We start from the raw sequence: 26,871 nt of genomic DNA, 5'->3' as shown, positions 1-26,871 counted from the left end.
CTCCAAGAGATGCTGCCTTAGTGGTGGTCAGCCCTTAAATGAGCTTCTTAAGGTGCTGTATGGGAAATTGGTAATCACAGCCTGAACCTTTAATTAATCAGCTGAGGTAAGTGTTGGGTCAGCTGTGGGAGCACAGGTGAGAGTAATGTAGCTGTGCTCCCGGAAGGGGTGGAGCTTGACCCCACCTCCTCTAGACTTCATTTAAGGGCTGACCACCACTAAGGCAGCACCTCTTGGAGATTGCTCCTTGGTGGAGATTGCCTCAGTGGTTCCTAGCAGACTGAAGGCTTTCATATGAGTGTGTTTTTCCTATAAGTAACCTTTTGGGTATTTTCAACTGCCATCTTTTCATTATTTGTCACCATATAGTAGCTCATTATCTATATCCAATTCAAAGTAATTCAAAGTAAAAAAACAAACCAATTCCAGCATAGGAAGAAATTCTTTACTATGAGGCTGTTGAGGCACTGCGACAGGTTGTCCTGTGAGGTTGTGGATGCTCCCTCCCTGGAGGCCTTCAAGGCCAGACTCAATGGGGCTGTGGACAGCCTGGTCTAGAGGGAGGAGTTCCTGATTATAGTAGAGGGATCGGAATGATATAATGTGCTGAGTCTACATGGCAATATTTTTCTTTAGTTTGTTAAGGAAAGATTATTTTTTTCATGTCTACTATCCAGACTTTTTACTTTTGGACATATTCACACAAAGTTTTGGCCAAAGTGTAGATTTCTCAAGAATACTGAAATTTTGAAAACAAAGGGGCTGTAGCTGCCATTTTTTGCTATTCTCAATGCAGTTTAGTTGGTAAGAAGAGCTGTAAGAAAAACAGAACTGCCCTTTTCCCTTCCATTTCCAGCCTAAGACGTTCTGTGTGCTGTGTTCTGGACCATTAGTGTTTACACCAAGTTTCATCTTCTGTGGTAAAGAATACTGACCTCCTCCTAACTTTAATCTGTCATTGGCTTCCTGTTGTGTATGATGTTACAGCATTTGTACCATAGTTCAAATGGAAGTCTTTTCCTATTGCATGAATGATACTGTCAGTTTAACAGCATTTTCATTGCTACACTTACTTTAAATGGTTTTCTGAAAAATCAGCATGTAGGGGGAAAAAAGCCCTCGATGATTATATCAATAAGGCAAAACAACCTCTGATTTCTTTCCTCTGATGGGACTGCTGTAGTCAGTTACTATTCTGCTAGAGCTGGGTGTTGTTTTCCTGGAATGTCTTTCTCCTCCAACACTGTGAGCTCACTGCCCATGCACTGATCTTATATAAATGAATATAGTTTCATGGACTGCATCCAGCATTGATGCATGTAGTGGCGTCAGTCCATAGTTTCACAAATTGCTTTAAACTGATTTGCTTTAAACTGAGTTGCTGTCAAAGGAGTCAGTCCCATCTTTCTTTCAACCTTGTCCTTACCATAAGATCTTCCATCTCCACTCGTGCCAGCAGTAGCTCTTAGGGGTTGTACACTGAGTCAGACAGGGAGCAAATCTGTCTGAAAAAAAGGGCCCTTCTGTTCTTTGTCTTCCGGTTAATTTTCAGCTGAATCAGCTGATCTGTTACTGTCACAAAGGAAGTGGTGAAATCATGCAGCAGTGGAGAAAGGGGGGAAAAGGGTTGCCTACACTTAGATTGGCATAAGTCCAACTATGAAACCACAGCCCAAGCTACATGCAGGAGTAAATTTTCCTAATTACGTAAATTCAGCCCCATGAGTATAAATTACATGAAATTACACGCACTACAATAACTACAAATATAGTTTTACTGTTAATACAAGATGTGCAGGGAGACTGCAAATGCAAAGCTATGTGTTATGACAGAGCAATTTATTTTGAGCTAATAAAATATCTAGCCCTCAGAGAAATGTCTTTGGTTTATCAAATGCAGTCCTCCTTTGCTCTTAATATTTAGTGGTGAAGGTTTCACATATCATTTCACAGATGCATATTAGATTACTGAAGTCAATCCATATTAAAGAAAATCACTACGATTGCAGGTGAAGAAAATAAAAAAGCAGAAATTACAGATCAGCTTAAATGCACTTTGAAGCACCGAGTATCAAAGCAATAGCTGATGCAGCACCATGTTGTATGAAGCCTAATTACTTTCACTTACACCAACACAGGAAATAGGCCCTGATATATTCAATCATTTAAACATGATCTGAATCTAAACACATGAATTTGCTCTCATTTGTTCTCAGCATATGCCTTAAGCACCTGTTGCAGTTGAAAGCCAGTGGACAACAGATTGCTGAGCTATTGTCAGTCTCTAGCAACTAAAATCAGGATCTGCATCTTCAGAGCTGCTGAGGCTCATGGGAAAAAGCAAAGAACAGAATGAGGTAATTGGATGAATGGATGGATGCCTGATGCATAGCATGTACTTAATTTATCTAATAGAATTATTTTTATTTAATCTTCAAATTTCTGCCCCATGAGGAAGACTGGCTTTGTTGTTGTTTTTCTGTTTGTTTTTCTAGCCTTAGCTATGAAACTCATGCAAGTTTAGAAGTGGCTGTATAATTCCAGTGTCCACCTCCTCATTTTCTTAATGTACACATTGTTTGTACTGACAAAAAAAAAAGTGGGTGGCTGTTCCTGTAGGAAATCAACAAGACAGAAATGCAGTTAGGAAGGAATAATTCATAAAGAAATAGCTCAGGGCAAATACTTGTGATACAACCTACAAAACCTCCTGTAGCCTCTCAGTACTGCTCAAAACAACAAATTTCATAATAATAATAATTTTTCAGGAAAAATATAAGTAATTGTGAGCTCATATATGTTTTCATATGTGGAAAAAAAATCACTTGGAACAACCCCAATTTAATTTACACCATTTCATCAAAATCTGACAAACCTCCAATTTGCAAATACAAAAATGTTACATATCATATTGCATGCAACATTGCATAAGTCAGGAATCATAAAAATGCTTTTTGCATATCACTTAAAAACTAAACTGCTTAAAAATACCAAGTTATACAAGATCTTTTGATTAATTAAACCAAAACCTCAGTTCAAGAGCCCAATAAGAACCCTTAATCAAATAATTAAAAACTGTGTCAGGAAAGAGCATCATGAAAATCTAATTATGTACTCTTTAGTTATTAGTTTTAAGTAGGAAGGTATGACTGAGTAAAAGAAAAAGGGAAAATATGATAAAGGAGGTGAATGAGATGGCAGAATACTGACAAAAACAACCTTTTGCAGAATGTCTTCAGAAATGTGGTGTCTTGACTTGATTATAGAATGTTTGAAATAAAGTTTGCTTCTTCCTCAGCTAAGCATTTAGAATTTGACTTTATGGTATAAACAAGAAGGCATTCTTGTTGTGATGTCTCTCTGTTAAATGTAACGGTAATAGAACATTTTACAAAATCTTTTGTTTAGCTTCTATGAAATAGTTTAAATATCTCCTTCCTTCTTCTTAAATACTGAATCTCTTTCATCATGCAGTTCTGCTAACCTTTGTTTTTAGTTATGAAATAAATAGGTACATGAGGACTCCAAGGAGCAAAGCAGGTTTCAGGCACTGCTATCTCATTGCACACTAAGACGGTCTGAACAACAGCGTGGTTAAAATGTTAATAGCTGACTGGAAACTTGTGTGACACTGTGGGGCCCCTTTGAGTGTGTTCTGCAAGTCAAAGACAGGAACTGTGAACTCCTGAATTCTGTTTTTGCACATGTTGACACAGCATTCTTGGGCAAGCCACTTCAGCTGTCTATCTCTCAGATACCCCATTTTCAAATGGGCATAATAATACTTATCTTCTTCTGCCACACACTATGCCTCTAATTAAGTGCTTTCAAAGTTTGACTGAATGTGTGTACAATATTATCCTTTAATCAAAGAGAATTCCACCTAGCCCTGCCTAGCAATTCAGTTTCTTTGTTCCCCATGCTCACCCTAAGCCTCTCTATATTTGTTCTCTGGCATTCTGCTGTTAAGTTACCTGAGCATTTTTCTTCTAAAATCATTTCTATGCTGATGGTAAAAAATAAAAAATAAAATAAAATGCAAATGCTCCACTAGCAGTACAGATACCTGCAGAGTGAGAACCTGAGAAATGATTTCTTCAAAGCTCATCACAAACAACCTCTATATATTTTGTCATAAATCTTTTGTAGAAATCTAAGGGATTAATTATCAGCTCGAATAAATCAGCAGTGGCTTTAGTGAAATCACTGAGCTACAGTGAATTATATAGGAGTAGGTGAAAGGTGATTCATGTCCACTATACACAGACCAGAATCTGATTTCAATTATTCTGGTGGAAATCTCCATTCACCATGTTATTTTGAGTGAAGTTTCCAGAATTACTCTGCATATCTACAGATACAGTGACAGGTTTTAAATTAGCTGCTGCCATTCAATAAACTGTGCCTGGAGTCAGAGCTTATTCTCTGCTCAGCAGCAGCCATAAAAGCAAGCAGCACTTTAGAACCTATATGGAAACAATAGACAGAACATCATGGTACCACTGAACAAATCCTTGTCACACATACATCTCTAATGCATTGCAGAAAGCCATTACTACCATCTGTAAGATGATGCAATGGAACCACTATAAGTACAGAGGGGGGCAGGAAGGATTATCAGCCATAGGAAATGGCTTCAATATGAGGAGAGACTAACAGACCTGGGCATTTTAACTTGATGTAGAGACCATTGAAAGGGAACGTATGAAAGGTCTGTAAAATCTTAAATAGAGAGTAAAAGGATCATGAACAGTGATTAAGATCCACTTATCACAGTACTGATGTTAAGGTGCACCCAAGTAAACTGTCAGGTCTGAAATGAAAGAGATTTTTCTAATTAATTCATTTATTTTCATTCAGCTCACTGTGAAATGTGGAACTGATTGCAAAAGAATCCAAGGGTTTAGGTGTGTGAGAGATGATTTAGAAGAATTTGTTGGGTAATAGGGGCCGCTGGTGACTATAAAAGCAATGGTCAACCTACAGCTTCCAGGCTCAAGAAATCCTTAAGCCAGGTAGATCATATACAGGGGAAGAACATCAAAACTGTTCTGGAAAACCACATTTCTACTGACCAGTTTCCTATGTAGACCAACACCTCCATGCTGCTCGGTGAAACTGAGCTAGAGTTTATTCATACACACTGAAATAAACAAAATTACTAGCTTCATATAAATCACATACACAATTTGTATGCAGATAGAAGGTTCACACAGAATGTGTAATGCACTGAATTTCTCTCTGAGTCATCAAGCCACTTTGAAACTAAGCATGAAAGGCCATTTTTTTGATAAGCCAAAAATGGGGATTTGATTCAAAATATCCCAAAGTTAACAGAAATAATACCTGTTAACTTAAGCAAATTTCAGAACATATGCTTTGGTGAATAGTTACTCCTCTCAGATTGGAATAAGAACAAAGGAGAAAAATACCCCCACAAAAACAGTGAGGAAGAGGTAGGTAGATCTGTTACGAGATCTTCCTTGCTAAGGCTAAAAGCTGTAATCTCAATTTAATTAATAAACTCTACAGTCATACTGAATTTAAGTCTTATGCTACAGTGGCCTTACTAGAGCCTTCACAGGGCCAGTACTGCTTTCTTGCACAAGAGGGAATACAGCCAGTATGGAGACAAACACAGCTGATCATTGGGGTTTTTCGGTATTGTGATTACACAGAGACCTTAACACCTTGGTGATACTGTGGTAGACAGTGTATAAATCTAACAGCTCCAAACAATTTACAAGCACGTGTAAATTAATTACATCTTCATGAAAGATTGTGAGTTTCATAGTAATTGATATGTCACTCTCCTGATAATTGACTCCCGGACTCTCTTACAAAGTAGCAGCATTTTTGTTTGGTTTTGAAGTGCTCACTTAAGAAAAACATTGGCAGCAGATTTTCTCTTCAAGACTGAACAGCAGTTGTAAACTACTTCCTTTATAAATATACAAATAAATAAATAAATAAATAAATAAATAAAATAAGCTATAAGTAACAAATTCAGTTGAAACCTTATTCATTCATACAATATCCCTTTAAAAATAAAACAGCTTCCTGGTTAATTACAGATTCTTGTCTTAAAAATGAAAAGCTATGCCAGCAGCTAATAAAACAGCCAGTTTGAAGTAAGGTCCTGCTATACGTCTGAGATGATTTGAAAGGAAACAAATTCAACAGTAGTTAACAAAAAAAAGCAACTAACAAACCAAAATGCACCTTATGGTACCAAAATGATCTTTCTACAGCTTAATAAATAAATAAATAAATAAATAACAGCAAAACAAAACAAAAACCAAAAACTATTTCAAAGAAGAGTAAAAAACTCTCTACTTTCAATGAAAAGTTTTTTCTTAATATTTTAATCTTTCCAGTCATAAGTAGGATCCTGTTAAAAAAGCCGAACATAGTAATGCCTCTTCAACACAGACAATAAGGCTATAAAATGTGTATGTAGATCACACACAACATAAACAAAAAGGCGCACACTAACAGAGTAGTCCAAGCATTGTTCAGGTAGCATCCCACTGATTCTATGGTTGTGTTCTGCCTCAGAATTTACTGAAGAAATGCAGTGATTATGACACTTCTGTAGCAAGCACAGGAGCCACAGTTAAATCATTAACTTTCAAGTTACCAGCTCTCTCCTTCAACCACAGGGTGGGGGCGCAGCTTTGGTGCTGCTGATTTTCCCCTAACAGAACATTGCTATTTAAACTGCTAGGATCTTTTAGCTGATAGCCTTGTCGCTTGTCCCAGGCAGAAAAACCATTTGGTTTTTAAAAATACAGCAACAAGAGACACACTAACTAAAACAATCACAATCACTACAGAGAATAAAAGGTTAAACGTAACCAACTTGAAGTTGAAATAGTGAATTTAGTCTAATCTGACCTGTTCTGAAGTCTTTGCTTCTCCGTCCTTGTCTCGGGCCTGTGCTGTGCTTCCATATCCTATGGTGATCTTCTACGCAGCTCATATCTGTGCAAAACCCAGAATTATCTCCTCTTGCTCCCTTCCCCGCATGTTTTTCCCCCTGACTTCCTACAGTTAAGTACACACGAGCTTTCCAATACTTTTTGTCCTGTTTTGAGCAATTGTGTTTGTGACTGACTCAGAGTGTAGGCAACATTTCTCTCTGTTAAGGTTGCAGACATAAAGTGGTATTACAACATATCATGAGAGCCATGTTTGTGGAGGTGCACATTGTTCACCTTGACCTGAAGCTACATCAAAAGGAGACCTGGCAAGCTGATAAATCGTTATTCCTTGATACAGACACTGTCCACATCTAGGACTGAAAATATCTCAGATACTGTCTTTATGAAGCAGACTTGAAGCCTGTGCAACTATACCTTAGCTGCAGAGCTGGGTTTTCATTTCATGCAATATGATACTCAAGAAGATTAAATCAGTATTCAGGATGACAATTGTGTATGTTGGACTCCATCATTTTCTCTTAAATAGAAAACTTCGTGCTTTGAAGACAGAGATTAGTCATGACAGAAAAACGTCACTGCCAAGTTAAAATACCCTTAAAATACCCGAAGAGGTATTTTGTTTTAGCCTGAGGAAAATTATGATTTATCACATTATTTGTGTTTCTGTTTAAGGTAATAGAAAATCATCTCCATCTTTATGCCACTTAAAGGTTCACATCATTAACTTCATAAAATGTTTTTGTTGAAACATCTCTTCTACTTAATTCAAAAGCCTGGCAGCTTTTCATTGCATAGTGCAGTGAAGACATCTGAGAGAGAATCTCCATCAATTTGAATCAAGTTAGGTTTCTGAGAGTCAGCAGGAAGAACACTGTCTTACAGGACTCTCTTTGCCATCATATGCAATTTATCCAGCTCACCTCTGCTTTTGTCCCTTTGTGCCTTGTGCTAACTTCACATAAGCAGTTACAACAAACCTAAACGTGATCTTTATGATTTCTGGTGCTCACACCAGGCCACATCCCAAGAGGGGTCTGTGTGCATTTAGTATGGGACTGCACCGTATATATGGTGTGTGTGATGTGTGCAACAGTGTGCTGTTTCTGTGGCATGGTATGTCTGTGTTCAGTGTGTGTGTGGGACTAGTGTGGGGGTTGATGTAAATGTGTGATGTAGCTGTTGTTTGAGTATGTATAAGGTGAGAAGGGTCTGAAGCACAGGTGATTATGAGGAGTGGCTGAGGGACCTGGGATGGTTCAGTATGGAGAAGAGGAGGTTCAAAGGGGACCTCATCACTGTCTACAGAGCTCTGAAAGGAGATTGAAGTGGGGTGGGGGTCGATTTCTGCTCTCAGGTAACAGCAATAGGAAAAGAGGTGACGGCCTCAAGTTGCACCAGAGGAGGCTCAGGTTCAAACTAGGAAAAATTTCTTCACAGCAAAAGTGTTGATGCAGCGGCACAGACTGTGCAAAGAGGTGGCGGTGTTCAAGAGCCGTGGAGATGTGGCAGTGAGGGATGTTGTTAGTGGGCATGGTGGGGTGGGATTGGACTTGGGGATGTTAGTGTTCTCTTCCACCCTTAAAGATTCTGTGATTCTAAGTGTGGAGGAATAGAGGTGTGAAGGGTGTATGTGTGTGTGGACTGTGTGTGAGGGGTGCGCGGGCTGTGGTGCTCGCGAAGGCCATCCCGCCCGCCGACCGACCCCCACTCACGCTTTCCCCTCAGCCGCCCCCCGCCGCCGGCCGGGCCGGGCCTCCGGAGGGAGGGCTCCGCTGCCTTCGCCCGCCCCGTCCCGCCCTCCTCGCCCGCCTCCCACTCCCCATCGCTCCCCCCTCCGCCGGGGCTTCCCTTCCTTTCCTCATTCAGCGCCGCTTCCATCGCCGTGCCGCTACCTCGGCATGTCCCGCAGCCGGGCTCCCTTCGGCGAGCGGCCCCAGTAGCGCCTCCGGCCGCGGGCGGGGCGGGGCCGAGGGGCCGGCGGGGGGTGCCGTTGCTCGGGCACCGCGCGGCCATGGGGGGCTCCTGAAGCGGCCGAGGAGTGCAGCGGGAAAGCGGAACGCCACCATGGAGGCTCCGCCGCCTCCTGCTACGGCCGGCGCCCCCAGCGCCTCGGAGCCCGCGGGCTGCCCCAAGGACGCGGACCGCCAGCTGCGCCTCCGCCTCTGCGTCCTCAACGAGATCCTCAGCACCGAGCGGGACTACGTGGGGACCCTCCACTTCCTGCAGTCGGTGAGCGGCGGCGCGGGCGGGGGGAGCCCCTTCGGGGACACGGCGGGAGCGGGGCGGGCGGCGCGGCCTCTCCGCAGGAGGTTCGGGGGCTGAGAGCAACTTGTGGGAAGTGCCCGCGGCCGGGCCCGCTCCGCGCGGGGGGATTCTCTTGTTCTCGAGAGGCGGAGGGCGGGGGATGCCCGCGCCGTGCCGGGGGCAGAGGCACAGCGGGAGCGGCCGCGCTGTGACAGGGAGCGATCCGGGGATGCTGCTTCTTTTCGGAACGCCGCGTCCCTTTTGTTGTTGTAGTTGCTGCGAAGTTGCTCCGCTCTTTGTTAAAAGCTCCAACCTCGTTGCCTGTTATTTGTAAATAAATGTTAGATATATATACTGCTCCAATGGTAAACGTAAACATGGGATCGGGCAGGGTGTGTCTGTGCATGTGGAGGCAATTACAACGCCTTCCGAACGGGCTGGTTCAGAAGTAAACCTCCATCTGGATGTTTTCTTCTTCCTATATAGATATGAAATTCATCAGCATACCATCGCAATCCTGCAGATAACTCTGAGAGCATGCAGTAAAAGTTGCTAGATAACAGATACGCCTTAAAAAGAAAAGAACAAACTATTTGATCTCGCAGAGATCGGCAATGAAAGCGAGGGAAGTCTGTGCAGAGATTTCCATAAGATTGGTCAGGGCAGTAATTCGCTGCGGTGTTTTGCTAGATAAGTGCTAAACCCTGATTCCTTTTAACTGGCTGCAACCCCGGGCTCTTTCTGAGTCGTCTTTCTGGCCGTGTTTGTGTTTGTTTGTTGTTTAAACCCTATTTGTCTTCAGTGTTTTTCAGAATCACCCAAGTGGCAAACTGTCTAGAATAAAAAACAAATGGAAAGGAAGTGGTTGCTTTAAGAACAGCCTCTACTTAAAGCCTCCTTTTCTCTCTCAAGTAGTCGAACACAAAGTCTGTAATTTCAGAAAGCTTCCAATTAAAGTGTCAGTTGGCTTCATGTGAAATGAGGATTCTGTCTCGCTGTAAGGAGACTCTAAAAAAAGCTGTGAGTTGCGAAATGCCCCGTGCTATAGACAAAATAAAATAACAATAATAATAACAAAAACTCAGAAAACTCCTCTGTCCTAAGTACTGAATTTGAGATTTTGTCAACTACAGGCTGGAATGCAGACACAAGCCATGTGTGTTTTCAGCTTCTGCTCCAACAGCTATAAGCAGTCACAGTATTCATAAATGGGATTTACACTGATTCAAAATATCAGAACCAAACAAATCCCTAAATGAAAAAGTATTTGTTGATATTTATCAATGTGGCAGTTTTCATGAGAGCAGTAGTGAGTAATACACCTTAGGTGGTGACAGGAGATCTGTGCTCTCAGGATGGTGTGCATGCAGCAGGGGTTGGCTGCAGTATTATCTCCAGGGGTTGATTCTGATAGTGTTGCTTTACTCCCCCATAGTGTTTCTGTTTCAGTATTTATGTTTGAATAAAGCACTGAGGGATGGGTTCTTTCCTATCTTGAGGCCTTGGTTTAGAGGAGCATTCACAGACAGGGTTAACTCTAAGTGTGTGATGAAAGTTCCTGTGCTCTCCTAAATAACAAGAAGTTTCTTCAATCATTGACCTAGTTCTTATAGGCTGAAACTCTATACAGCCGCATTCAGACAACTGAATGGTATCAACATCATGGAAAAGAGAACGAAGACCCACTGCATTTTGTAGAGGCAAAAAGAGAAGTAGTGGGAAGAAATTTTTAAAAATAAAATATTTCCTCCATAGAAGGAAGGCCTTAACTTAGTGCTTTCTGACAGGGTACCACAACATGCTCTGCCCTGCCTCCCACAGAGGGCAAAGGACATGGCATGCAATGAATAGCATCATCTATATAGTCACTGGAGTTACAGGCAGTTACAGGGCTGAAGTTTTGCCACAGCAAAAGTAGTACTGTAGCTCTGGGTTTCTGTATTCTCAAATCTACTTGTACCTCACAAATTAAACTCACTTTATTCCCATTAGTTGTTTGTTTGGGTTTTTTTGCCTGAGTGCTCTGATGTTACTGCATAGGATCTGCAGCTCCTGCCCCATGGATCTCTTTCTTACTATCTCATGTTCTGTGTGAGTAGCACATACCCAGTGCAAAATGAATGTAAACTATTTCACTTTCTGGGGTACGATACTTGGTTAATGCTCTAACGTGGTTATGCGATTTTGTGGGTTTTTTGTTTTGTTTTTTAATAGTATGAACTGTACTGAAATTATTTTTCCAAAAGTTGTGGGAACAATTTTTTGGCAGCGGTGGAGAAAAGACTGCAGTTCCTCTGTGTGGGCAGCTGCAGTTCCCAGGTCTTACAGAAAGTAGTTCCTGTTGAACACGAGACAAAACATGAGGGCTACAGGTTCCTTTGCTTGAGAAAACCTGATCATTGTGAAAAATAGCAGAAGGCTAAATCTCACATCTTTCAATCGTCAGGGTGTTTTCTTTAAGTAGGATGGGACAGTTGTGCTTTAGAAAATGGTTAGGTGAGGGAGTTTGTGCTCCTTGTTAAATATTTGCTATTGAAGCTTCAATTCTCATTAAGTATTCTCAATAAACAATGCTTTAAAAAGCAAACAACTACATTCTATGGGTTTATTCACAGCGCTGAGCCTGCTTGCTAGCAGAAGCTTCCATGTGTTCCCTAGTAATGTAAAAGAATCTCCTAAGTATTTGACGCTATGCATTTGCAAATAAATCAAAACAACTAAGAGTATTTTTGTCCTTTTTACAAGATCGTGTTAAAAGAAAGGTTTCCTTTTTCTTTTTGCATGCTTACAAGTCTTTCTTCTCTAAGCTACAAAGGAGGTAGGTTCCCTGTGAACACACAGGGACTCAAACTTTCATTTATTTACTTTCCGTAAAAGATGATGGTCTTTATTTTTGCTTCCATGGATTTGTCATGTGGGCATTGGGGAAGTTACAGAATAGGAGGTAGTGCCCTTTTCTCACCATAAAAACAGTGTTAGACACCATGAAAATATTTTGCTGTTGGATTTGAACTTAGAAGTAAAAAAATTAGTAACACTAGTCCAGATGATTACCTATTTAAATAAAAGCAACAGTTGCTAGAATCTATTACCCCATATGTCTAGTAATTATCACAAGAGGAACTGCACCTGGAACGTTAACTTACATGTCTCACATAACTACAGCTAAATGAGGTTATTTAATCTGTTAGGTTTAATGCACCCAGCTCCTTTTCAATCTGCACATTGCTTGTAAAACTTTTTCACTGACTTTTGGACACAAGAAGGCAGTCCTGGTCAATTTTGTTCCCATTCAGTTTCTGTTACTCCTGTGAGAAGTCGCTTTGCAATATTATGTTTCGGAACTGTGGTGAAAATGAAATGCAGTAGCTGTTTGCTGTGTTTTGTTCCAGATGTTGCAAGATGAGGTGATCAGTTCTGAGGGATTTAGCTATTTTTTGAGCAGTCTTGGTTTCGTATTAAAGGGTAGTGTGGTACAGGTATGGTGCTCATCTGCATCATGTGATTTTCATAGTTCCATTTTTTGTAGTCTAAGCCTCAAGTTGATGCACTGTCATACTGAGAAAAGGCAAATGATTTTCTACCAGCCCACAGCTTGTGATCTGACGTTGCTAGAGATATGCACATGCTTTACTGTGACCTATCTTATCTGCCATTTTGTTAGGCAGGTATGATGCCGCAGAAGAAATGCGAGTCTTGGTATTAATAGATAATACTGTAGTTATGCAGGTATGTTGCTAACTTGATTTAAAATGTCCTTATAAAGGCCCATCACACAGAGAGGTTTTTTAAAGCAGCAAGAAGAACTACAGGGAATGGATGCAAACATCCTGCTGCCAACGTCATTAGGAGACTACTGATCTAATGAGAAACAAAGTAGAAAATTGTCTGAAACTAAAGGAACTCGACTAAAAGTTCCTGATGGAGTAAGATAAACTTAAAAGAGATAAAGGCAAATAGTTCTGTTGTAAGTCTCTGAGATCATAAACCATAAGGATTTCAGATCTCCAGACTTCAAGATTCAATTAATCCTTTGCCTCCTTGCAGCCTCTTTGAAGTCACTGCGATTCATGCAGATATGTTTACATCTTGTGTATCATCTTGTAAATATTTCTTCTTTTCTGTGGCAAAACTAAAATAGGTGATGATTTTGTTTAACTGACGAGTCTGATAGATGTTAAAGTGTCAGTTGGTGACATCACTTTGCTAGCATGAAGAGGTTGATGGTGGAGTCTTTGAGTGCTGACGTGTAATGTTGGCACACTGTGGCCTTTAAACTTACCTTTCATCTGGGAATCTGTTCTTCCCCCTGTTGTACAAGGAAAGGAGCTGCAAGATTCCTTGAGGGGGAAAAAAAAAAAGAGTTTTGGTTGGTTTTGAATGCTGTATAATTGTTCTACAGAACTGTGGTCAAATCTCTGATACCGGCATCGCAATGATTAGAGACTGTTTTTCAAGTGGAGAGATGCTTCACACACACTCATCGTCCATCGTTCTATTAAGACAGATTGGATAGTGGGTATGCAATAGTTACATGTCAGTATGTAAAGGTTTGGTATAGCAGTTTGTAGGTGTAATCATATTAAATGCAAGTGAAAGCATAGTAACTGTAACTATCACACTAGCTTGCAGTGTGTTCTGTCACATGCACTTTGTTTTTTCTTTCTGTAGTCCTTTAATTTCATTGTTTTCTTGGTTCTAACTGCATATGCATCTCACACTGCTTTGTCAGGTAATTGCAAGTGTATGAAACCGAAATGTGCTCTGCCTCATATACAAATGTGGCTCTTTCATCTCTCTGAGGACAAACCACCAACTTCTAAATTCTAATATCAGAATGACAGAATGTACTTTGCAATTGAGCAATCGCTGTGTTTGATGGAGGCATGAAAACAGTCTGAAAGTTGAGCTGTCCTTATCAGATGGGTATCAAGTTGGATAACTAATTGTACCAGGATTATTTTTAGTTTGGAATATTTTTGGCGTTTATTTTTATATGAAGATTTGAAGTCTTCTTCCATCTTATCTATTGTGTAAATGTTTCGTTAGGACATGTGCCATCAGATAAATTAACCCACATCCTACAGACTCAAAATATTTGTTATGCTCCCTTTTCTTGCTCGCTTTGTAGTTGTAATTGATCTCGTGTCTCTGGATTTTGCACTCCACCCATCTTGAAATATGATAAGCATCACTTTTTCATATTTCACAATCTTGTTTGCATCCGAGATTAGGGTGCTGATGCTCAGAGCAGCAAACAGACCATTCGTCTCATCTGTAAGGTGTGGCTTCCTGTTCTGCCCCTGTTCTCTGCACGTTTCACCCTCAGGAGACACAGAATACACTCTGGTTCTAGAAGGTGAACTGTGTGATTGGGTGATGATGTTTCTCTGCTAAGAAACAGCTAAAAGAGTAGCTGCAGAGAAGAAGGAGTTGTTTGAAAGACATCTTAATTTGCTGTTTGGTTGTTTTAATAACTCAGATATGCTGACCTATATGGTTGCCTATGATCGAGATTTTCTGCTGTTAGGTCTTAACAACAGGAGATGTTTCTCTTTAAGGCCCAGTTCCTGACTCTTGCAAATTGAGGAAGATGACAGCTTTAAATTTGAAGTGCAAGTTTGCATCCCTTGTGATTGTAGAGCGTGAACAACATCAGCAAACCATAAATGCTCATTAGTTATTAGGTGTTCATGTTATGACTCAAATTGGGCTAGTAACTTTTAGTAGAAGTTTTCTTTTTCAGGTTGTGTGCAAAATTAGCTACTAAAGGATGAAATGTGAGCAGATGAAAAAGTTCTTCTGCTCTGGGTACAAAGAGAATGTGAAGAAAACAGTCTGTAGGAAGTGAAACAGAAGTGAAAAGCAAAACAAAGCAAAGAAAGCTCTGAAAATATTTATTCATCCTTAGGCTCAGAGAGAAGAAAGTCTCAGCTGGTGAAGCTCCAGGGATATCAGTGATGTTGTCAATTTTTTGTAGCAGAGGTTGTTGCTCATAATATTCTGCTCTAAATTAAGAGTTTTATTGTGGAGGGAAGGAGTATGTAATGAAGCACTGCACTTTTCCTTTACTCTGATGAAGAGATTTTTTTTAAAATATATATATATATTTTTTTCCTGTGCATTTTGCAAGTTTCCCTTGCATCCTATGGCAGTCATCTTTCATGCCATTAGTATTCCTATTTCTACATATTTTGAAGATAGGGATCCTTATAGCTTTTACTTTTCTGAAATGCCAGCAAATGATAAGCTCTTCCCCTTCATCATGCCTTTTTCAGTGAAGGTTTACGAACCAAAGGTGTTAGGTGTGCAGCAGATTTGTTTATATGAAAGATGTTATTTTCACACTTCTGTGTAACATCAACAACAAGAAAATACCTGTAAATTCTCTGAGTAGGTTCACCACTTTGCTGACATGCAGGTGAGAACTGAACCTTTCTCTTTGTTTCCTTTAGCTCACTGGGGCTTGGTGTTCATCTGACCCTTGTTATCCTTTATCTCTCTCCACTGGTCTTGTTACATCCTTCTGAATGCAGTGTTTGACCTGACTACATCTTTCTCTCCTCCCAACTGCAGAGATGCCATCAATCAGCCCTTCTGCCATTTGTCCCTCCCTCTCGCATTGGGGTGCCAGTTGTTGTCTGAACATGTGCCGGGATCTCTGGGGGAAGGGAGAGAGTGGCTGCCCTGTGCTTTCAGAACTTGCTTGTAAAAGCAGTCTGGGAGCTGAGTAAGTGTATGTGAAGGACAGAGATGCTGGGCTTCAGTAGAAAAGAGCACATGGATCAAAAAGTGAAACAGGAATCACAGACAGCCAAAAGGATTTGAGTAAATTAGTCTACATGTAGCTGAATGCATGGCTGACTTTCACAGTTTTTGGCTGATTTTAGCAGAAGGCAGATGTATACCCATTAAGAGAGCTCGTTTATCTCGTTTATCCCTAAGCATAGGGGATGGCTTTTCCTGATTCTTAGGTATGCTTACTTTTAGAAACATTACATTCTGTAACATCTCATCTTTGTGGTTTTTTCTCAGCGAGCACAGAGGTGGTTTCTTTGTCTTTTCATCAGTCTCTCAAGTATTTCATGGCTATTATCACGTTTGTTTCAGTCTAGATTTAATTGTCAGACTTTCAAAGTCTTTTCCCACAAACTGTTTAATTTTACCTCAGATAATTTCTCTTCTGTTTGGATTCTTTACTAATCCATATATTTCTCAAAATCTAGTGCTCAAAGCACAGGTACAAGACACAAATCTGTAGCTGTGCTGAGTTCTTGTATTTTCTACAGGAGTATTATTACTGCACAGAAGCATTAAAGAAGGTTTGCCTCAATTTGTACTTGTTATCTGAGAACACCTTGATCATACAAGTGACAGCAGCCAGGCGTCTGCACAGATACACAGGAGCATCTTGATATTTTGATTTAGATACTTCAGGGATGTATTTTGGAAAGGCAACACTGTGACTTCCTTATGGGGAAGAGAGCAATGATGTCCTGAAGCCAGCTTCCCTCTGCTCAGATCCTGGCCTTCCCAGAGGCTTCCTATTCTGGAAGGGTATGTGAAGCCTGAAAAAAGAGCAACTCCCAAGTGCTCTGTCTGCCTGCAGGTATCCAGATGAGTCCAGGACAGATGAAGCTGTCAACAAATTACTTGTTTCTGTTGCGTGCCTATTGTTTCTTTAAGGCATTTGCCTCTCTCTCTCCATTTTTTTTTTTTTTTCTTTCTTTCCAGCTTCAAATTGGATCCTCAACCTGAAATGAGAGTTTTCTTGATAAAGGTCTTGCAGTGCTGTAGTGGGTTTTAAGACATAAATTACTGTGTACGTTTTGATTTAGGTGATGCTTGAAATCTCCGTGCAGTGGCAGTCTACACTGGTGGGTGACACAGAGCACCGCTGACCCACAGCTGCAAAACAGATCCTTCATTACCTGCAAAGACTACCATTATTCTTATTACATTATTATTTGCATTAAGACGGGATTTAGTGACAAAGCCTTACAGAAACCTAGTTTGACCTCTTGGACTATGTTGGACCAGGCCTCTCCAGTGGCAGAGGCTTTCAAATCTTCTACACTTAGTCTTCTTGCTTGAAGCTCTTGAAATTAGGAAATGGAAAAAAATCTTGTGAACTTCTCTACTTTGTGACAATGTTTTATTTGCAAGTAGCAATTGTCATGCTTACAGAAATCTGTCTTCTGCAATGAATCTTTAAAACTGGTCTCAGTGTTTGTCCCTCCTAGTTTTTTGATGTGATGGTAAGTTTCCTTTGGAGAAGTCTTTCAGCCAGATTCTTTTGTTTTCTGCTTTAGATGGCATTGTGAAAGAATGCATAGTTCATTCACAGTTAATGCTCTTGTTTATTCCTATCCTCTTGGTATTGTGATGGGACTCTTAATTCAAATTTACAGAGCAGTATTTCCATTAAATGCCCTAAATTGACAGATGATTTCTTGATTAATGCAATCAGTAAAGTGGTACTGTTTCAGAGTGCATGAAGGCTGTTTGAATTAAGGACATAAGCAGTGGGGGTTGTACTTGTAGCACAGGATGGCTGCTATTTCTTCCTCTGGGGTGACTTTGATTCATTCCCCCTCCTTTCCTCTTCTTTTCATTTCTGTCTCAATATTTTACATTGTGTTTTCAACTTGTGTCAAAGCAACCAGTCCTGCTTTTCCAAAGGATGGAATGGAAACACCATTATCTTATCTATTTGGAAGAGCTCCCATTTTGCAGTGGGAATGACTGCAGCATTCTCAGCCTTTAACAGCTAAAGGCAAAAAAACAAACCGACCAAACAACAACAACAACAAAAAAACAACACTCCTCCCCTGCCCCCCAAACTTGCGCAACAATGTCATTTTTCAATCAGCTACCAAGTCTTCACTGTGGTACAATGAGATTCATGCAGAGCTATCTCATACAGAGTCTTTTGTGCTTTTGTGCCACCTTTTACTTTCATGCTGAATCTAATTGAGGTTTGGGATGGGGATTACACCTAGAGTCTGTGTAAGACTTGAAGAAGATTTTGGACTTAAATGTTGTTGTAGATGAAAACTATTGCTTGATTGTTAAACCTAGCCAAGCCTGATTCTGCACAGATAGTTGAGTCAAGCTGCATTGGTGTCATAGTTTTGTGGTGCTGCTGTCAATATTCCACATCATAACATCATGTGCAGTATAGATCATCCATACTCCAGTTCCGTAGAATAGTAGCATCCCAGGTGCTCAGCTCTCGGAGAAGAACTACATATCCCAGAGGACGCCACGGCCAGAGATAAGTCACGGGAGGAGGACATCTATAATCTCACTCTCAGGCTGGAACTCTCTCTCTCCAGAATAGTATTATACAGAGCACGGTATGCGTAAGCCAAACCCCAAATAATGTTTACCTCCTTAGATTGCTGCTACTGTTTCATTTTCCCTTCCTTTCCGGGGCCCCGGGAGGGGAGGGAGGGGAGGCCCTACGGGGCGGCTGCCCTGTCACAGATACAGGTAAATCTAGATAATCTGTGACAATTGGACATCCAGATCTTCAATAAACCTGTGCTGGGACGGACCTTCAGGGTGGATGTCTGAAGTAAAATGCCTGGTTCCCCTCTTTGCCCTTCTATTGAAGCCACTCATCTGAAGAGGCCTCAGCTCCCTTTGAACTGTGTGTCTCAAGACTAGGGTAAAAGAAAACAGTTTTGTGGGGAGAAAACAGTTCCTTCCCTCTTCCTAATGAGCCCTCCTCTTTGGAAGAATAACCGATTGCTTACACAGCTGATAGCCATATGTCAAGCCACCAGATAGTAACTGCCCAAAACTGAATGGGAGCTCTGATAGGACCCTGCAAACCTAATGGCAGAAAAGCAGATATTGGCCATTCCTGGCAACTTGATGCCGATGTGCTGCTAGCACAAGGACTTGCCACAAACTGGACAGCAGTGCCACTCCCAATGGTTCTGACATTGTAGGCACTTTAATGTGCCTACATTGCTGGTTTGCACAGCGGGTGATAGATTTCTATGCCCTGATTATCTAAAGATTAGGGGATTACTTGAATGATGGGACAACAGATCTGAGTTCAAAGAAATTTTATGTTCCTGTATGGATATTGGACCAATTTTGTTGTTATTGCCATTGCTATCACTATTTCATAAAAGAATATCAGCTATACAAACAACACCGGGCTGCAACCCAGCTGACATCTTGTGATTCATTTGAGTAAGTTTTCTTAATGCTTCATTCCAACTCTCATTTTTTACTTCTGGTTTTTCCTGTGGTCAGTTCTTGTGTCAGCAGGTTAATTTGTTGATTTCCAAACACTTTTGCTTTTAGTCTTTTAGTCATTAAAAACATTCAGATATGCCAGCTATCGTTCAGTTGGCTCAGTAATATTTTAAGTTAAAAATAATATTTTTTATTAGAAGAGCGAGCAGTCTAGTAGGCATGTTACTGATTATGTTCCCCATGGATTCATTAGTTATATAGTTGCCAGTCCTTAAGAGTTACAGCCAACCTTTTCAAGGCTCCTTTGAGTATATATTGGGAAGTACTTGTCTGCCTGTTTTGGGTGTGAAATTTGATGTGACTGGTCTGGGACTTGCTCAAATCAGGTTGCTGATTTAGTTGTGATGTTGCTGCCAGTGATACCAACCACATGTCCTTTCTGATGCATGGGCTAACGCTGATTGCTGGAAGGTCACACTGCTCACACCTCCCTTGAGAGGGCCACTTGTGAAGAAATAGGCCAGCATAGCTCTTTACAGCTGCTGCCCGGACTGCTGAGATTGCCACCAAGAAGCAGTGCCTGTCTTTGTGGTGTGAACAACTTATTAAGAAGCAGCTTTGAACTTGTGAGATTCATTTTACACCGGAACTGCTGGATGGCTGTCAGATGTTAACCATTTCTGTACTTGATAAAGCGGGCTTAAATTTAATTTAAAAATAATTTTTTAAAAAGTGTAATGGCATCATCCTCATCTATTTATACATTTGCTTATCTACAGAAAATCACTTAAGTGATAACACTTCTTCTGTCTTGGAAGTTTTGTCTGCTTCTGTTCCTGTCATCCTGGTGTGAGTAACTTGGAACAACCCATCATAGGATTCATGAGGGAAATATGTGTCAAGAAAGAGAAATCATTGAAGACTTAATTCAGGGATTATTTTGGAGGCCGAGGAAACTGACAATGAGAAGAGTTCCCCGATATTCAGAGTGCGGTGTGTAACTGGCAGAGGGCCTTGGTTTGGGGACAGATGCCTGATAAGAATTTGCATTTTAGTGAGTTCTTATCTCAGATAGGTGGGCGGACTTTAGCTACACTGCAAAGTCTGGTCTCAAGGGACTTTCTGTCTAATCTGACAGCTGCTTTAAATTCATCACCTTGCAGGGAGCCATTTGCTACTAACCTCATCTCTAGATGGCTAAGGAAGCCCCTTTCATTTTGTTTGAAGGGGCAGTAACAGAAGGCTGTAAAACTTCTGACCTGGTGAAATGTTTTGGACCCTGAAACCTGATTCTTAGGCAGAATCTGGGTTGTTGTGGGAACAATGGAGAAGCCTGACATGGATATATATCAGTGGGCTGTGGACTATTTCATATGTAGGTCACAGCGGGGGAAGATATGGAGGCATAACTTTATCTTGTTCTTGTTAGAACTGATCAGTGGTTAATGCCTCACATTGTTAAGCAAGAGACTTAGGATACAGATGTAGTAAACAAAGTAGTGCCAGGCTTCATCCTGCAGCCCTGAGGCCAGCTGTGTGTGTCTGGTCTGGTCCTGTCTGACTGAGTCCTGTTCTTTTCGAAGTAGGATGGCTGCATTCAGAGTGCCCACTGAGAGCAGTCCCTGCCCATCCCAATGCTGGCACTGTGCCTGGGAATTGTTTGGGAGAGCGTGAGTGGTGGGTCCACAGGGTGCCAGGCACTTCTCTAACATTCTTCTAACAGTATTCCAAGGCTCAGGCTGGGGTTCCGGCACTGTTAGCTTTAGGCTAGATGTAGCCTGAGCTCCTACCCTAGTCTGTGGCACAGTACTGGGGTAGAACAGCGGTGCCTGTGGCAAGCACTCTGTTGTTACATGGAAGTTCTAGTTGCTAGGCCAGAAGTGTTGGAAATCCATTCCGCCAGCCTTTCTTAGCTAGTTTCTGTCAATACTGGCTGTTGCTGTTATAGCCTGGTGTCTTTTGTTTTCTTGGTCTGTGGAGGAGTGAACAGAAGAAATGTGGCCTGAATGGGTGAGGGCTGCTCCAGGGCAGTGCAAAGGGGAAGCAGACAACAATTAGCTAATTCTGAGTGTCATTACTGACAGTCGTGAGCTGAGACTGAAAGCACATTGGTCCTTCACATGGAGTACTGCTTGCTCATTTCTGTTTTAGTTAGTTCCCTTTTTATTGTGGAAAATGGGAGGATTCAAATGATAGTCACCAGACATTTGCATGGGAGGTTTTATTGCCTCCTGTCCGTCTGGATGCTGGTGGTTCTGTCTCTGTCCTTCTCTGTCCTCTGGTGGCACTGTGCTCAGAAATCAGCTCAGATAGGAAGCAGTTGTTTGTGAGGAGAGAACGTAGACAAGACAGAAAAAAAGGAAGAACAGCAGGGGAAGATTTCCAAAGAGAGCTATCTCTTAGCTCTGAGCAGTCAGACCTTAGAGGTACCACCCCTCAATAGGAAGAGAAGTAATGAGTATTGGAAAGAAACTTGTTCCCAGAATTTTGTTCCTTTGTCATCTCTTAAAGCATTGTGTGTGCCAGTATCCCTGCTGCAAATCAGTGTCTCCTTCTTTGTGTTGTCGCAAATGTTTTGTTCACATGTGTAATGGAAAAGTTCTGAAAACTCGTTGGTGAGCAAATAAGATTTGGGGGCTGTTTGAGCCAAAGGTGATTTCTTTGATAGAAACAGTTGAAAGGTGAGATTTGCCGGTTATGTTTCTTATAGAAGATGAAAGTACCATTAAATGGTGCAAGGTACACAAAATTATTTGGTGTTGTGGTATTTTTTTGTTTGCTGGATTTTCAGAGGCAGACTTCCATATTCACTGTGTCTGAATTTCTAGTATTTTGTATCCAGACTTCTGGCCTTCACATTGCACCCAGATTCTTGGTTTACTATTATCTTGTTTTGCAGTGGATTGCAAAGCCTTTGCTCAAGGACAGGTAATCTTACTATGCAGTTGTTTTTTGTTCTCTTCTGTGCATTCCTCCTTCTCTGTTCAGCACTTAGAAGCAGTATTTGCCAGAGTAAGTAAATTTCTGAATTAGGGAGCAGGAGGAAAAGCATTTAGAAACAAAAATGAACCAATACAATTAGTATGTAGTGAATCCTTTTGAACTAAATGCTACTGAAAGGAGTATTGGTTCTGAATGGATGGAAGAAGTCAAAATGGACAGCAGTACTTCTGGTATTCGAGCAGTTCCACGCAGACACATTACATGACTTCATAGTCCTTCAGTATTTGCCAACCATGAAGTTTCAATGAATAAATCAGCTCTGGGCAGTTCCTGTTACTATAAATTAAAAACTGTGTACAATTTTTCTTATTACTTTATTTTCTGGTTTTTGGTTGGGTTTGTGTTTTTTGTATGGTTGCCAAAAGAGGCAAGACTTTCTTATTTACTCAATCAGCAAAACGTTCCCTGAAGAAACATGTGTTTTTGTTTCTTATTTGACTATTAATCCTCTTTTGCCTTAAATATTTGATGTACTCTTCTGCGTCTCAGTTGTAACATGGGGAACAGGTCAAGCTGGTGAAACTTCGCCTAGTAGATGGACTTGTTGAAGTGTGATGGGACACTGAGTAGCAGAGGAAAATGAAAAAAGAAAGAATAGTCTAGGACAATATTCTGTGTTACATTATGTCTGATGGAGCATCTTTTGAGGATTCCGCTGTCTCTGCATGCTTCTTCCTGCAGGATATTGAAGTCAGGAAGAGCTGAGGAAGCCCAGCCTGTTCCAGCAGGTGCTTGCACCTTGCAGCATCAGCCTTTTGTGCATAGAAAGTAAACATCACCAACAGCAAGGCACATCTGGAAACTTCACCCTGACCTGTTTCCTTCATTTAAAAACAGCTTAATATGCATCTTGACATGAAACCAAGCTAAAAAGAACAGCCAGGCCTTTGATTGGTTTTGTCCATTATACTGTATATGGGGCATATATGTACATATGCAACATAGGAAATCCTTTTGCACAGTAGAGGAGAATGTATTTTTCTTGAGCAGTTGCACAAGAAAAGCCACAATATTTGGAAAGTAAAGTATGAATCAAAGTTTTACAGCACAAAACCAGAGGAACTGAAATTTGCAATCAGCAAGCAAGAATTAAAAGTGCAGAGGCAGCAGTTGCTGTGTCCAGGTGGTGCATGTTTGGAGGCAAGGCTGCATGACATAAGTTCTCTTTTAATGTGGTTCTGGATGAGCTGCTGGGGCAGCATGGTATCAAAAAACAGCTTAATCCAGTGGAAATAAAAGTTTCAGGCTGTTTTTTTCTCTAGCCTTAAAGAAGAAAACTTTGCTTTGAAGTGCATTAAGAATACAAATACTGGTCCATGATTATGCAACTCTTCTTTGGCTGTATTCCCTCAAAGTAGAAAACTTGGATTTAGCAGATGGAGAAACTGAGGCACAGAAAGACAAAATGTATGGTCCAAAGGTTGCAGAGGAAGTAACTAAGAGAGCCAGCAGCAAAATATCCTGCCTTCATTCCTTACCTCCATTAGGAAAAGACACAGAGCAATAGATATCATGGAAGTTATGTGTCATCCTGGTGGAAAAAGTGCAACAAGAGTTTTAATTCTTTAATTCCATCTTCTGGCAACAAGCTGACGTGTCCTTGGCAGTTAGTGCTCAATGAATTGGTGGTCTTGGCTTGGTTCCAGGGGGACTGTTAGGTGTAACCAGAAGCAGTATTGACAGCCTCTATTCACAGACCAAAAATCAATGAGTATAGATGGGAACATCAATAATTTTCCAGTTCTGGGAATACCAGTGCTGGATGCAAGAGACTGTGCTAGGAGAGTTTTCCTGGTGTAGCCCTCTGATGCAATCATAAAGTGTTGAACATAAGTCTCAGCTCTTCAGGAATTGCCCGTCAGCAGCTTCCCATCACTCTCAGTGAGTAATAAAAATGTAAATAAAGAAGCTACTTTTATGTCTTAGAATTACTCAGTGCCAGTTGTCTGAACAGTTGTGCTTATTCTAGAATCTCAACAAGTGCAAGTGCAAACACTCAGACATCTGGTTGTTTCACGCTTGCCTAGTCTGCTTGTGTGTGTTAGCTGCTCATCTCAATGCTATGCAAAACTACTTTATTAAGCAGTTGGTGCAAGTCTGAGCTCTGTAATCAAGCCTATATTGAGCACAAAGGGTGTAAATGACAGAAGTGAAGTGAAAATGTCAGTGGTTTGAATGTACTGCTTATACTGTCCTTATGTTCACTGTGAAAGGCCAGCCTGTTCCGGGGAAGTACAACTGAGGCCAAACTGTATCTGAGGGGAGATTTGGAAAAAGTTGAGTTATAACTGTTGCTATATACAACACTTCACTCTTGTGGCTTCCTTGTTCTTCTTGATTTTGGCAGGGGGCTGGAACTTCGGAGATACCACAGAAAGGAAGCTTCTTCTCATGTAGTTTTTAGCCCTGGGGTTTAGACTTTAAAATAAGAATCGAGTTAGTTGTTGAATCCTGAAACTCACTGTACAAACCCATGTTTGGATGCAGGATGGTATGTTTTGGGCCTCTGCACAGTTCTGTTCCCATGGTATGAATGAATGTTCAAGATTTCTGTCTTCAGTTTTTATAGTCTACAGGTCAATGTATAAATTCAGACTTAAATGCTTAGTTGTAGGAGATGGTGCTTTAGCAACAGATGCACATTCTGTGCAACCTTGTCTAAGACAGGTGTAACCTTCAAGAGAAAAAGGAACAGAATAGAGTACAAAAATTACGTCAGCCATCTCATTTAAAGTGGCTTGTAAACATGAGTCACAGCCCTCATCCTAAGTGTGTATTAATTAGCATTTTATGGATATCAGTAGAGTCATATTTTGAGTTGCTGAGAATTAAAAATTGTCCATTTTCCAGAAATACTCTAGATGTAGTACAATTTAGGAACACGGTGGAGAAGATATGCAGGGTCTCTGAAACACAACACTTGCCAGCTCTTGTGATGGAGACCTGGGCTGGTGCTGTGTACCCCTGGCTGGCTCAGTGCCATGTAGACATTGCTTTTGTTTGGACTCTGAGAGCAGTGACTATGAGGGCAAAAGAGCTCAGGCACGGTGTTGCTTTATGGTTACTTGTGTGTAGACCAAGCTGGAGTGCCTCCTCCAGTGTTGTGCTGATGACCTGAGTCATTACAATGAACCTCTGGCCATAAGAATAGAGCTTGCTTTCTGGAAGAAGTACTAAATACGGATGATGTCTGAGTGACAGTTTCAAAGGAGGAAGAGAAATGTGCTGTCTTAATCTGCTTCTGTTTTCCAGGCTTATGGGTTTTTGTTTGCTGTGTAAGCAAGTTCCAGCTAAGCTGGTGTAATTGGTATGAGAGACTGAGACTTTTGGGTGAAATGGAAAGACTTTTTCAGTCACATTTCAGCTGTGGCACTAGTAACATCTATTCTTTGCAAAGCTCCTTATCAAGATATTTCTTACATGTCCATTCTAATGTGCATAAGTGTAATTTAGCTAAATGAATCCACTCCATCTTCATTCATTATTATATAAATATATTGTCTAATTTTTTTAAGCCAGCTTGAAGTTTAAAAATAAGAAAGGTTTTCCCAGCAGTGACTTGAACCAAACCAGGTACAAGATGTGTAACCTGCAGGAACATTTGGGAACATGGTACTTAGTCCTCAGACTTCTGTGTCTCCCTGGGGCAGTTCTGATGCTGTCTTTAGAAACTTCTGGATAGAACATTCAATGCCATCCACGGGGAATCTAGCTCAGTTTAGACACCCAGCATCTTTTCCAGCATCAATTTAGTATGAGTCTTTGTAATGTCATGGTTCTGAGATGCCTCTCCAAAGGAGTAGTCTGTTTTGGAGTACCTCTAAGAAAAAATCCAATGCTACATGATTACCTTACCAGCATCCTTCTGAAAACTGGGGAGTTTTCTTTTCTTTGCCTGACGATACAGTCCTTTTGTCACTTTATCCTTTGTGCTTCTTGGTGGGGTTATTCTGTTTGTAGCAGCAAGAGAGAAGGAAGGGATGATATTTATCAATTCCACATTAATTTCCAATGTTAAGTTCTGATATGCAATGAAATCCTGTGGTGTTTTCTCTCCCCACAATTCTCTTTAGTCAGCACCGAAGGGTGATCTACGTGAGATGTTCAGTGTTGGGCATGCCAGTATTTCATGCCCAATAAAGAAGTTCTCATTGGTTTTAGGCATAATGTAGTTCAGGTTCTGTCTGTGATAGAAATATAGGGGATGGTTTTTATGAGACAGAATTATATAAAAGTTTTTCAGCTCAGAGACTATCAAGTAGAAAAGCTTTAAGGGGTCCTGAACTTGAGTGATGTAAAGATCTCCTGTTTGAGAAAACTCTGAGAAGTTGCTATAAGACAGGAATTTCCTGCCTCGGTATTTTTATATATATATATAAAATATGTATGTATGTATGTATATGTATATGTATGTATAGTATTTAGTGTTACTTGCACAAACTCTGTGTTCATCTGTCTTCACTAT

The 26,871-nt window shown here is 40.9% G+C and overlaps 1 protein-coding gene across 3 annotated transcripts in view; it reads left to right on the top strand.

Annotated features, from left to right (window-relative positions):
- Positions 1-8,775: 8,775 nt before the first annotated feature.
- The window catches only part of PREX1 (phosphatidylinositol-3,4,5-trisphosphate dependent Rac exchange factor 1), a 132,226-nt gene continuing 114,130 nt past the window's right edge, over positions 8,776-26,871 (top strand). For 2 of the 3 annotated variants that reach the window (XM_072350009.1, XM_072350007.1), the window contains exon 1: positions 8,864-9,173. In XM_072350009.1, coding sequence (XP_072206110.1) covers positions 9,009-9,173 — 165 coding nt within the window. In that variant the 5' untranslated portion in view covers positions 8,864-9,008. Of the gene's footprint in view, positions 9,174-26,871 lie in introns of all 3 variants that reach the window. The other variant, XM_072350010.1, reaches the window with a different exon arrangement.

Source organism: Excalfactoria chinensis, chromosome 15 (genome assembly GCF_039878825.1).
Source record: "Excalfactoria chinensis isolate bCotChi1 chromosome 15, bCotChi1.hap2, whole genome shotgun sequence".
Classification (NCBI taxonomy): domain Eukaryota; kingdom Metazoa; phylum Chordata; class Aves; order Galliformes; family Phasianidae; genus Excalfactoria; species Excalfactoria chinensis.
Note: the sequence above shows the minus strand (reverse complement) of the source record. Positions and strands in the feature narration are given on the sequence as shown.